At 42.9% G+C, this 13579-nt stretch overlaps 1 protein-coding gene across 2 annotated transcripts in view; it reads left to right on the top strand.

Annotated features, from left to right (window-relative positions):
* Positions 1–3312: 3312 nt before the first annotated feature.
* The window catches only part of LOC310869430 (ras-related protein Rab-40C), a 31380-nt gene continuing 21113 nt past the window's right edge, over positions 3313–13579 (top strand). For both annotated transcript variants that reach the window (XR_014570158.1, XM_083780172.1), the window contains exon 1: positions 3313–4790. Coding sequence is in view for 1 of the 2 variants with exons in the window: in XM_083780172.1 (XP_083636298.1) it covers positions 4649–4790 (142 nt within the window). In the remaining variant the exon portion in view is untranslated. The remainder of the gene's footprint in view (positions 4791–13579) is intronic.

The following is a 13579-nucleotide window of genomic DNA, read 5'->3' as shown; positions in this document are numbered from 1 at the left end:
GATGTCATAGTGCTTTAAATAAAGAAACTGGGCCATACAGTGGCAAGAGCGAGTTTTAACTTTATTTTCTCTACATTAAAATGTCCACAGTCCACACTGATGAAGGCTGGATAACGAGGATAACGCACCAGTCAGAGTGCGGCAGTGCGTACAAAAAAAGTAATTTATGATGTCATAGTCATAGCACTGCCATCATAGACGGAAGCCTTTGAAAGTATATTCAAATTAGAACTGCACTCTGTCGAGTGCATACTTGCTTGTTGCACACAAGCCATAAATGGCCAACTAGTGCGCAAGCAGAGCGCGCAAGTCCTTTCGACCGCTGTAAACTGTCAAATCTCAGTATCTCTGTGAAGGAACGTTTGAAATGATTAATGTTTAGATGTAACTATTTGCTACCTACTTTATACATATAAACATCTAGTATTATTAAGTATGATTCAAGTTTCTATCTATATAAGAAATACTGTTTTATCGTTGTAGATATATTCTGGATCCCTTTTTAGTTTTTCTAGTCATACACATACACACCACGTACTCTGGTCCCAGCAGATCAGGCACAATTAGCTATTTTATTTTTTACTGATTATGTATATAGTATACGTATGACTAGCTCTAAATGATGACGTAAGAAATATATATAGTATATAGGCATATACTATATACGTATACATATATACTCTATACTCTATACTGTATAAAGTGTGTAGTTGTAAGTTGATTAGCGGTATACTGTGGTTACTTTGCGCCAAAAACCGTGACAGCTGTTCCGCCATTTGAGGCTTACGCAGAAAAACATCAAATCTGTGCCTGTGTTGCTGGACCAAATGACCACAAATGACCATATTTCTTACGTCATTATTAAGAGCTAGTCATACACATACACACCACGTACTCTGGTCCCAGCAGATTAGGCACAATTTGCTATTTTATTTTTTACTGATTATTATGTATATAGTATACGTATGACTAGCTCTAAATGATGACGTAAGAAATATATATAGTATATATATAGTATATAGGCATATACTATATACGTATACATATATACTCTATACTCTATACTGTATAAAGTGTGTAGTTGTAAGTTGATTAGCGGTATACTGTGGTTACTTTGCGCCAAAAACCGTGACAGCTGTTCCGCCATTTGAGGCTTACGCAGAAAAACATCAAATCTGTGCCTGTGTTGCTGGACCAATGATGACGAAATGACCATATTTCTTACATCATCATTTAGAGCTAGTCATACACATACACACCACGTACTCTGGTCCCAGCAGATCAGGCACAATTTGCTATTTTATTTTTTACTGATTATGTATATAGTATACGTATGACTAGCTCTAAATGATGACGTAAGAAATATATATAGTATATATATAGTATATAGGCATATACTATATATGTATACATATATACTCTATACTCTATACTGTATAAAGTGTGTAGTTGTAAGTTGATTAGCGGTATACTGTGGTTACTTTGCGCCAAAAACCGTGACAGCTGTTCCGCCATTTGAGGCTTACGCAGAAAAACATCAAATCTGTGCCTGTGTTGCTGGACCAATGATGACGAAATGACCATATTTCTTACGTCATCATTTAGAGCTAGTCATACACATACACACCACGTACTCTGGTCCCAGCAGATCAGGCACAATTTGCAATTTTATTTTTTACTGATTATGTATATAGTATGACTAGCTCTAAATGATGACGTAAGAAATATGGTCATTTCGTCATCATTGGTCCAGCAACACAGGCACAGATTTGATGTTTTTCTGCGTAAGCCTCGAATGGCGGAACAGCTGTCACGACGAAGGAGACCGGGCGAAAATATTACTTGCGCGCTCTGCTTGCGCAAGTAATAATGAGTAGACTGTATTATAACAGCAGATAGAAAGAGTCCCATTAGCCCTAATTTGCTTTCAGGAGTTAAGGCGGTCAAGTGGAAAGCTTAGAGCAGGGGTCTTCAACACATTCAGGCCAAGGATCCCTTAGCTTAGACTTTGACGTTCGTTTGACAGCACTTTCATCAGTGGTGTGTTAATTAATGTTTTTTTATTTGTACACATATCTTTTTTATTATGTTGTTTTTTTTTGTTTTTCATATTTTTAACCACTTATTAAACCCTCAATTCGTACATATGACCTTTGGCTCTGTACTCTTGACACACACACACACACACACACACACACACACACACACACACACACACACACACAATTAGCAAATCATGTATGTTGTGATCCAGCTTATACAGAAATCTCTTTATCTGATGGAGAGATGATTGGATCTCAGATCTCAGATTGGTCAGAGGCTGACCCTACACTTTGACCTCCCCAAAGAGTGGTGAAGGGAGGTGAACAAAACCCTGTCCCCTCCTCTCCCGGTGAGCTGTGGAGTTCCTCAATGAAGCATACTAGGGTCTTTACTGTTCCTAATATAATTTATGTTAACGACATCATCATGTGACTGGAATATTTTCTTGATTGCGGATGACTCTCCACTCCTGGTCTCAGGCAAGGACAAATTGCAGGTTGAAAAAGCCCTTAGCTCTGAACTCAGTAAAATATGCACCTGGATCACTTGCTGATAACAAACTACCATTACACCATGGGCAAAACTGAATCCATTATTTCCATTTCCATTATACACACACACACACACACACACACACACACACACACACACACACACACACACACACACACACACACACACACACACACACACACACACACACACACACACACACACACACACACACACACACACACACACACACACACACACACACACACACACACACAAACACACAGCTCAGCTGACTGTAAATTATCCTCACACACTCAGGCATTATTAGTTTACAACACTTTCTGCATCTGTGTTGTTGTTGACAGCGAAGGTGATTGATTGGTCTACGCACAAATCACATGTAGGCTTAAGTACCCAGTCAGATGAATGGGGAGGCGGGACTTGACAGGGGGCGGGAGTGTGGAGGCAGAGCTATTTAATGCCTCGCATAGGGTATATTTCTGCCATAACGGAGATTTCCTTTACATACTTTGTATAAATTCAACATGATTTTGTATCTCCACAACTCCAACCCATGTAGTTATTAAAAGTACACTAGCTGAAACTGAGCGTATTCTGATATTATTATAACAATGGCATTGCAAATCTAAAGAACATCCAGAAGAAATATTCAGGGCAAAAAGGTACTGTGTGCCGAGGCAGCAGCCAGTGAGCAGCGCGGGCGCAGTGTGGCTCACTCAGTGAGCGGACCACGGACGGTGTAGTTACTGTAGTAGCGTGTTGTTGTTGCAGTAGCAGGGCTTCTATCGCTGTTATGATTGAACAACATGGAGAAAAATGGAAAGATCTCCCATTGAGATCACCCCGTACACGTACACACACCCGGGCTGGACGTGAACCGGTCGCCCTGCCGTGACTCTCTCCACTCCGCGGAAGAAGGAATCGCAGCCCCGGGACAACCCGTGCTTTTACATCGGGGGGAGATAACGACGTTAAACGCCGCGAAGTTGGGAATCTTTGTTGTCCCCCGGACTGAAGAAAAGGAACGGGGGCCTGAAAACCACTCCGCTCCGTTCCAGTGAACGTTCTGCTAGCTGCCAGCTCGCCCGCCGTGGAGAACAACACCAGTGTTTTCTGCAACCGTGTGGATCTGCCTCGCGAAATGAAATACGAATATGTTCAGTGAATATCACAACACTTGTTATTAAACCATAACGAGGTTGGCAGGCTAAGTGACGGTGCTAAGCTACGCTAGTTTAGCGCTGAAGCTAGTCTAGCGGGTCGGGTTAATGTGGACAAGACTTGTAAGGTTAGATACTGGTTTGTTTGGGGGGGTTTCAACGTGGGCTTATTTCCGAGGTGTTGGTTTCTCCTGTTGACCTGCGTGATAACGGCAATACGAAAACGTCTGTAAACAACAATGCAGAAGAGCTTTCAAACTGGATGACACAATGAAACCGACCCCTGCCAAAAACACTACAAGAGCCATTCCACCATTTTTGGATCTATTAACGGATATCTCTTTTTGCTTTGTTTAAAGGCATTCTAATCCGTAATAGATGTGAACCTATCAAAACTGTATTCATGTTCCACACAATACGTGGTTGGTTTCTGGTCATTCAACGTTATTAGATTGTATAATTACACTTTTTAGACTGTAACTTATTCTAATTTCTGACAGTTGTAATCTAAGGACCAATGTTTGCTTTTAGGGGAGAGTAGTTTTATATCTGTTTTTAAATATTATTGGCCACTAGGAGAGTTGGAGGATGTTTTGCCCCAATTTGGGAACCCATGCTGTTTTTTTTATCAGACTCTGAAGTTGGAGGATTTTTACTTTATTTTAAGTTTTTACACACCTGTCCATTTGGCAGACAAAACACCAAGTGGCACACCATCACCAAGCGAAGAACACGCGAGCATTGGACACTGTCCCAACGTAGGGCAAGTTTGTGACACAACCATCCCATTTGTCTCATCAAGGAGGTCAAGTTCACGTAGGGGGTCACCCCATTTGCCTTCCTACGCCGGGGTCTGCTCAGAGCCAGGGTCCCTTGTCCGTAGTCCCCTCCTCCCCCCGTCGCCCTGTTGGGCACAGATGTGAGGCACCATGGGCAGCCAGGGCAGCCCGGTGAAGAGCTACGACTACCTGCTGAAGTTCCTGCTGGTAGGAGACAGCGACGTGGGCAAAGGAGAGATTCTGGACAGCCTGCAGGACGGCTCGGCCGAGTCCCCTTACGCCTACAGCAGCGGTGAGTGAGTCACTGATGATGTATTTGCCCCCTTATCTGGGCACCGGCCTGCGTTGTTTTGCCCTCGCCTTGTGTTGTGTCATGCTGGCTCGCCACAAAACCTCCCAAACGCTCGCTGCCATGCCTCTCAATATGGGCACTGTGGAGCGCACAATGAGCCCTCTTTACTCCAACCCTCCCTCTGAGTCTCCCTCGTCTTTACCAATTCATCCGTTAGCAGCATGCACCGTTACACTATCTCTGTGTTTGGCTAGCTGTCTCACATGCACAAACGTATCCACAATATACGCAACTAAGCGTGTGTGCACAATAATATAGTGTGCAGGTGCAGCAGCATGGCGCCTGGTGTGTCATGACCTCATGACCCCTTAACGAGATCTTGTTTATGAAAGACTCAAAGGAAGGTGACTCATATCTCACACACACACACACACACACACACACACACACACACACACACACACACACACACACACACACACACACACACCACACACACACACAGAGAGTGAGTAAATCTATGTGCCCATGAATACACAGTGTGGATGACACCAACACCAACATAAACTGCTTTGTATTTTGGTTAGTCCAGGTTTCCTGCATGTGTACTGTATGTGTGCTTATGGGTTAAGTGGAGTCAGCTCAAACAATCAAGCCTGCCATTACAGTGCTCATGGAAATGAGTAGAAATGGTTTGATTTGAACATCACAGCACTGCTGAGATTGAAGCTGTGTTGCCTTATGTGCTGTGCTCATAATTGGCAAGTAGGTACCAGAAGGTGCGGAACTGCGGATAGGATCATGTCTGTTGACTGTACGGTCATGCTGGGCTCCATCTACATGTGCATTGTACTGACACTGCCAATTGTCCTGGAGGGTCATTGAGGGACTCATGGGAGCTTTATTGCAGCACTTTGCTCAATCACACAGACCCTCCCTGGGTGTGAAAGCACAGCAGTCACTTCTATCCTGCTGAAAGTGACAGGCTGTATCTGATCAGTGTTAGCTGCTGTTGGGGCAGGACGGTGGTCAGTGGCTTCAAAAAGAGCTGCTGCGAACACACACACACACACACACACACACACACACACACACTTCAGCCCCCATCAGAGAGAGGCTGAGGGAAATACAAAACAAATTTAATACTAATTCTCAACCCAAGGCAGGGTCACTCCAGCTATGCTAGTGGAATGTGAATCCTGCACCAGAGGAATGGGGAAACCTCTTTCTGTTTTGACAACATGGGATCACCCTGACTATGCTAGTTGGGTTCATCAAGGGAAGGAAGAGGGGGGAGGGGTATAAAAGGGCAAATGTCCATACAGTAACTTAAACGCTCTTATTTTGACTAGAGTACCCTCATTGCTTTATACTCTGTTCCTTTCCCTCTCTAAACTAAATAGCCGATCTACATGCTCATCAAAGGGGCTGTGTTGCTGCACGTTGTGAGCTTGTACATTTTCCCAGAATGTTCGCCCACAGAATAGGGATGCTAGGGAGGGTTCATGTGGTTAATTAGGCCCGGCTCTCAGCATAAGGCAGCTTTTTTACTCTGCACATCGCCCGTGCTTGTGCCCCAAGGGAAAATGTGCAAATGTGCCTACATTAGAGAAGAGACGCACTCCTCTGACACAAAATCCTCGCCAGAGATGCTCCGGCAAGCGATTCCCCAAGTATCCATTACATTACTGAGATGAAAAACACCTCTCCTCGTTCGCTCCTTCACTCCCTCCCTCCCATGTTCATGATGACAGGAAACGTTGATGAAAAATACATCAGTCAGCTCTGTGAGGCCTTTTCTTTTGCTAGTGGTAATCTAATGGATTCCGCCAACACTTGTTGGCAGCGTGAGGCTGTGTTTTTGTGAATATCTGTACCCTTTTTAAAGTTCAGCGTAGAGGGCGAGGATGTCATACAGAGAAGGAATCCTGCGTTATGACTTATGACATTGTAATGCAGAGACGCCTATGCATACAGCCTACACTGTAAAATCCTGAATGTTCATTTAACTCCGAGAGTACAAAGGATCCATTTGGTTAGATTTGACCGATATGGTTTACACTTGTCCTCCTTATGAGGTAAAATGTATACGTTTTGCTGTGTAGACTGGGGGTGTAACAAATCAAATTAATCGATTATAAAAAATAATCAATAACCTTTTCTTTTTTTCAAAATAGGCACTGGCAGTCTGGCACGCATTAGCTTGACCGGAGACCCCCAGGGTTCCCTTTTTCCCTCTACAAAATTTATCTTTGCCCGAAAAATATCTACAATCTACAATTTTGTGTATTTTTGTGTGACAATGAAGTAGAAATAGGCCTTCAGTGGTTCAGACAATTATTTTGTTGATTAGGATGAAAAGAAAATAGAATTGTTTGGTGGTGTTTTGTTTAAAAACATCTCTCAAGGCCCAGGCCGTAGCGTAACGGTCTGGGCACCGGACTGGTGATCCAGTCGCGGTGTGTGTCGACTCCCGAACCCGACACGGCCTTTACCGCATGTCATCCCCCCATCTCTCTCCCGTTTCCTGTCAGCCTACTTTCTATCCCTTAAAAAAAAATCAATAAAGGCGTAAGCCGCAAAAAAATATCTTAAAAAAAAAAAACATCTCTCAAGAAGATGACAGTGTCACTTCTTCAGTGGTGAATTGGCGATATACCACAGCTAAATTCATCACAGTCAGAATCAACCACCATGAATCTAGCAACTGGCAGAAGCTGGCCGGGTGCCGTGCCGAAAATGCAAGCTGGGTCCTGGCCAGGCCTCCAAAAGGTCCTTAAAACAGGAGGACATTACTAATTGATGCGAGCGAGATCAAAAGCCCTCCAAACCATAGCTTCATTAATATGGAAGGCAGAGGGGGTGGGTTCACAGGCTCGAATGCGCTGCATCAGAGATGTTTGTGCAGACAGATGCACTACTATTGATTTTTATCTCTCTGACAGAGGCAGTCAGAGAGGCAGGGCGGGGGTGGGACGAGTTTTGCAATACAGTAGGTGAAGTATTGTTTTTTACTAAATAAACCCTAGCGTCCATATTCTGGGCATGTACACTATATAATACGTTCAGTGAAAAAAGTGGTGAAGTGGTCCTTTTTAAGACCAGCAAAGATGGTAATTTTTGACTGGATGGAGTTGCCTGTGGGTTGATGATCATTGGCTCCGTGCTCAGTAAAATCCTCAGTGTTGATTGAACTCTTGAGTGTACAGTAGATACTACCAAGATGGACCTGTAAGATCCAAATTTAATATACACTAAGGATTAATGATTTTACTGTGTGCTGTGCCTGAGTGGTCCATTTCCTCCTTGGTGATTGTTGTATGCCTGGCCTGCTGCATGCAGTATTCTATGGTGTGGTTCCTCAGGCAAGCCATCTAGAAGAGGGTCTATGTGTGTGTCCGTCGCTAATCTCACAAACCACTGGACCGATCAGTGCCAGAGTTTATTCTATGTGCAAACTACCAGCAGGCCACTATTTCCACCCCATGCTTTATAGTTGTAGAACTATGTTAACTTTAATTGTATGTAGTCCAAGATCCACATTGGAGCTACACCGTTTCTGTGTGGATTCTGTGATCCACAATTCCACATTATGAAATAGTTTTTACAAAGCAAAGTTTGTCCACTTTGCGGGTGTTATGTGTGTTGGCTGTTGGCCATTGTCGAAAAACCCATCATGACTGAAAATTGAGGAAAATGATCAACACTAAATGTAGAGGCATGGTATCGCGGCAAGGCCTAGAGTCTGTTTTCCAACCAAACACCCTGCAGTATTTACACAGTATAATCGAGTGTTCATTTAACACAGAATGTACAAATGATACACTCAGAGTTACAAGTGGATAAATGCACACTGTGGGTTTTATATATTCCAACCAAATTACTTACTTCTCATTGTCTTGCATCTTCCCCTCATGCCCAACAACCTTGATTAATGATGACATAAAGGAGAGAAAAGAGTGTTAAATTATGAATGCAAATGTCTGGTTCAGGTATATGGTATAATTATAGTTTCTGATTCAGTTCTATAAAGGAAAAGTGTGGCAATTGCTTCATGCATTGATTATAATGTTGAATACAAAGCCTAGCCATATCAGTGAAACATCTCACATCTTTGCTGTTCAATATATTTTAAATAGCTCTAAGCGCAGCTTAGAAGATGGCTCAGTATCTATTCCCTATCCCCCTTGGGATGTACAAACTCAGTTCATTTCAGCTGGGGGGGATGTTTGTTGTTAGAGCTCACAGTCTTCCCTGCCAGCTGCCACCACTGTTGTGTCCTTTTTTTGTTAGACTATTCGAAGTCACACAGCCAGGTAAATCCATAGTTAAAGGGTAAGACCACTTTGTTTGAGGTTTGGGTTGTGTAGTTACTTTGCCATGATGCAACTCCAAATGTGGACAAGAAAAATAAATAAAAAATAACTGCTCCAGTGATTAGAAATTGATAATTCAAAAAATGCTCCTCATTGACTTACATTGTAGCTAAAACGGCTCTCAAAGTCACTCTTTTAGAACGTAAACAAACACAAACAATGTTGATTCAGACATTATAGAGCATCACCAAAACTCATGTGGTTTTATTTTTTCATAAAAATGTTATCTTCCTGTTGATTTGTCCATTTTATTGGGAAGAAAACCCGGACTGGATCCGTGGATCCGGATCCAGATCTTCAAATAGTAAAATCAACAGGAATCTAACATTTTTATGAAAAAATAAAACCACATGAGTTTTGGTGATGTTCTATATTGTCTGAATCAACTTTGTTTGTGTTTGTTTACGTACTAAAAGAGTGACTTTGAGAGCTGTTTTAGCTATAAATGTAAGTCAATGAGGAGCATATTTTGAATTATCAATTTCTTATCACTGGAGCAGTAATCTTTTTATTTCTTGTCCACATTTGGAGTTGCATCATGGCAAAGTAACTACACAACCCAAACCTCAAAAAAAAGTGGTCTTACCCTTTAATGATGGTGGGTGGTTGTTCTGGGGGAAAGCTGCAGGGTTGGGGCTCATAAAAGGTGCTTTTACTATTCACTAGGGATGCACTGATTAAGCAGATACAGTTTATGGTATATATAGTTTATGGTTTTGTTATGGTACAGGGGGAAACAAATAAATCACTATAAATTACTGTTTGAAACTGTTTTAGCACTTCAGCACACTATCTGTTAAATGAGCACGAATCCAATTGTATTTGATTTATGATTAACGCCAGGAGAGGAATTCTATTATGGAGTCCATGAAGGCTATATGGCTGTCATTGCCTCTCAGTTTGGCCTTCTGCCCTCTGTCTCGGTCCTGTAGTCACAGACTAAATCCTGCTTCTGTAGAACAGGATGGGAATGCTACGGGACTAGGCCAGACCTAAATGGATTGCCGAAAAGGTGACAAAAAGGATGATCTTCAAACATAGTGGCGTCCCTGGACCCTGCTTTTAGATCCGCTGCTCTAGTCTATTGTGTCTACGTAAGTACGTATGTCTTTTCCCTCACCATACATCCATGTCACCAAACCGCAATTTTTGCCTGACCTGAGGAAACGACTCTATAAATGTCATCTAAATTCTAACAGTTTCTTCTGTCAGTGGTTCTCAAACTATTTGATGTCAAGGACCCCAAAAATGTTATGTAATTGGCCGCCGACCCGCATAAATATGTTGTTGTTCCAGGGCACCCCCCAGAAGCAAAGATATGAAAAGACATGCTGTGAAATAATATATATTCAATGGTTTGCACACATTTTCACGATAAAAAAGCAGATCTACAAGCACGTACATACGTAGATTACGTACGTATGAGCTTGTTCATCTGCTATTTTTCAATAGCTAAAGTATAAAATAATGGGTACTCACTAAAGTGACACATACGTTCCAGGTCTTAATTAACCAGTTTGCATGCCTCTCTTTGTGTCCAATCACTTATCCCTCGTCAGCAGGTGGCTGTGTGGAAGTGCTGTCTAACCAGTCTGGCTGGCAGACACTTCTCTCTGTCCTGGGTGTGTATCGTGAGCCTGATTTAAACTGTTTGTTTAAGTGTCAATAAATGGAAAATAGACAAAATGCAAGCTCACAATGCATCGGGTCGTGATACCTTGCAGATTGGCTATGTAGATTTGTGTATTTGTCATTGTAGTCATTCTTCATGCGTACAGAACTAGTATACAATATGACGTGACATGACCTGCAGTGCTATCCACATCACACTTTACCTCTAACTCACATTTGGGTGAAAATTATGGCGGTCTGTACTTATTTTTCAGGTCTATCTGGTTTTCAGACATTGGATCTGTCTGATCTTGTTAAGATCTAACATATTGATGTGGATGTGACAGAATAAGAGGAGTGAATGTGTTGATGGGCCCGTTTGCATTGCTTACTGCTTGCATCCCCTATTCCCCAATCCCCATACAGTTTGTCATCATGTATCTTGGGGTTATCAAGCTAGATGCCCATGCCCATATTTTGGCAAAGATATCCAATTTCTTTTAACAGCTAAATGTTAAATCAGTTAGAAAATCTTATATTTTATTACAAATTCAATTTGAGATTTATTTCTTGCGGGACTCTAGCTATGTCCAGCTTTTAGTGTTGTAAACACAAACTTTGTCCTAACACAAACATTAAATGCAATAATGAATGGCCAGTTTTGAGTGTTTGTTTTGTCTAAACACAAACATTAAAATACTAATGATTGGCCAGAATTAGATGATGTATGACATATGATGATAAGAGTGCCCCTCACTTCACACAGGTGTGATGTTTGACTGATAAAACACAACTTTCAATATATGAAAAGAACATTTTACTTTAATTATATGAGCAAGGCAAGCAAACAAGTACACACTTTATATTTTTTATAATATAAGCCCTACTGAATGTTACTACTTATGGACAGTCTGGATGGATTTGCATCTGCTTTGAAATCACAGAGGGGGATTAACTAGTCATTTTCAGTGGATTTACATGACAAGCTTCACACTTTGCCATCAGATGGACATGGCTTCGGTCGGGGAGGCCGAGAGGGCCGCCGAATAAAACCCAAAAATGCTGGAGAGGAGGAGAGGGCCCCAAGTGAGAAATGTAAAATCCTCTTGTTTCATTCAAAGGCCCCAACAATGGAACTCTCCCCAAGGAAGGACGAGGTATCTACAGGGCCATTGTGTCACTACGGCAATGGACTTGGGTATTCTCACAATGCCCAATGCTCCGCAGTGATTAGTTTTCGCCCCTGGAAGCAGGCCACTCCACACTCGGATAACCCCCTACTTGTGTTTCCTGTGAATGCACACGCCAAGAGGGAGTGAAAGAGAGATGGAACGCGAGTAGAGTAGGTTTAGGTATACGGTGTAATCCCCTTGACACAGATCCACTGACGGCCACAGCTGACCATTAAGCCTGATGTAGTTGTGTGCCGGAAAATGGCTACTGTCTGTGTTCTCAACCTGGGGGTCGCGACCCCTCGGGGGCGTCTCCAAATTATTTTCGGGGGTCCACACAAAAAACCCCAACTTTATTAGCGCCACCTGGTGGTCACCAGTTTAGGCTCTGAGTGACAATTCTCCCATTATAAAGAGAGAGAGGACGTTAAAAAAAAAAAAAAAAGATCGTAAAAGAAAAAGAAAAAAACGTTTTTTCTTTTTTTTTCTTTTTTTTTCTTTTAATACGTCTTGTCGTCTTTGGCACCCATTGCAAAGACGTCCATAAGACGGGATTACGGTCCTGGCACTTAAACAGTATTGTAGCGGTCAATTAGTATTGGATAGTGGGGAGGGGGCGGACGGGGGTCACGAGACATGGCCAAAGTATTTCCGGGGATCCCCAGCCAAAAACGTTGAGAACCCCTGGTCTTTGACATGCTGTGAGCGATGTGCGACACCATACTCAACCAAATATAAATTATGCTTTTTACCACTAAACGGGGTCTAGCGCCACAGCAGCGTGCTTCCACCCTGCTGTCACTAAACGGGGCCTAGCGCCACAGCAGTGTGCTTCCACCCTGCTGTCAAATCCCATTTCACGCCCACCCATCCTGGTTTCTAACCGCACTTGCTGTCTTTTCTTTCTTTTTTCTCTTTGCATCGTCTTCAGCCCCCCCCCCCCCCCCCCCCCTTTGGATACCGACTCTCTTCCTCACTCCCCGTCTTCCCATTTTCCGTCTCTTTCCTGTCCGGATGCCATGCATGCGGGCGGGCTGCCGGGCTCACTGCTGTTAATACCGTCAGCTCGCGTTCATACATTTATACAGCTGCCTGTACCCTCTGAGGCTGTGTGTGTATGAAGTATGCATACTGTATGGGTGGGATTGTTTTGAATACATGCATGCACTCATGCGCACACGCACAGCGCACGCACACACTTAACATTACCACTTTTGAGAATGTCCTGACAGGAAGCAAAGTCTCTCCACTCCCAGAATAGCAGCAACAGCAGCCAGTTCAAAGACTGGTAGAGGCTATTGATTGTCCTGTCTGTCTGAAAGAATCCTGGCAGGTTGAATAGCGAGAGGAAGCACTTGGTCCAATGCCCTGCACTCACTCCAATTCAATTTCTTTGGCTTGCTTGAGCTGAGAGCTCAGCACTTTAGCCTGGCTTGTGTCTCCATTGCCCAGCAAATTGGAGGATATTGCTAACATCGCTAACCACCAACTGCTATCGGCCAGAGGGGCTTTTGTTAATATCAGGAAAATGATACACTGCTAGTAAAATGATTGCCGTAGCATTTTTATGGTTTGCTAATGGGTAATACTGGAGCCTCCAGATATGTTAATGTAGTGCTTGGCTGGCTGT

Source organism: Protomyctophum parallelum (genome assembly GCF_964188405.1).
Source record: "Protomyctophum parallelum genome assembly, chromosome: 13".
Lineage (NCBI taxonomy): Eukaryota > Metazoa > Chordata > Actinopteri > Myctophiformes > Myctophidae > Protomyctophum > Protomyctophum parallelum.
This window is presented reverse-complemented; position numbering and strand designations above follow the sequence as displayed.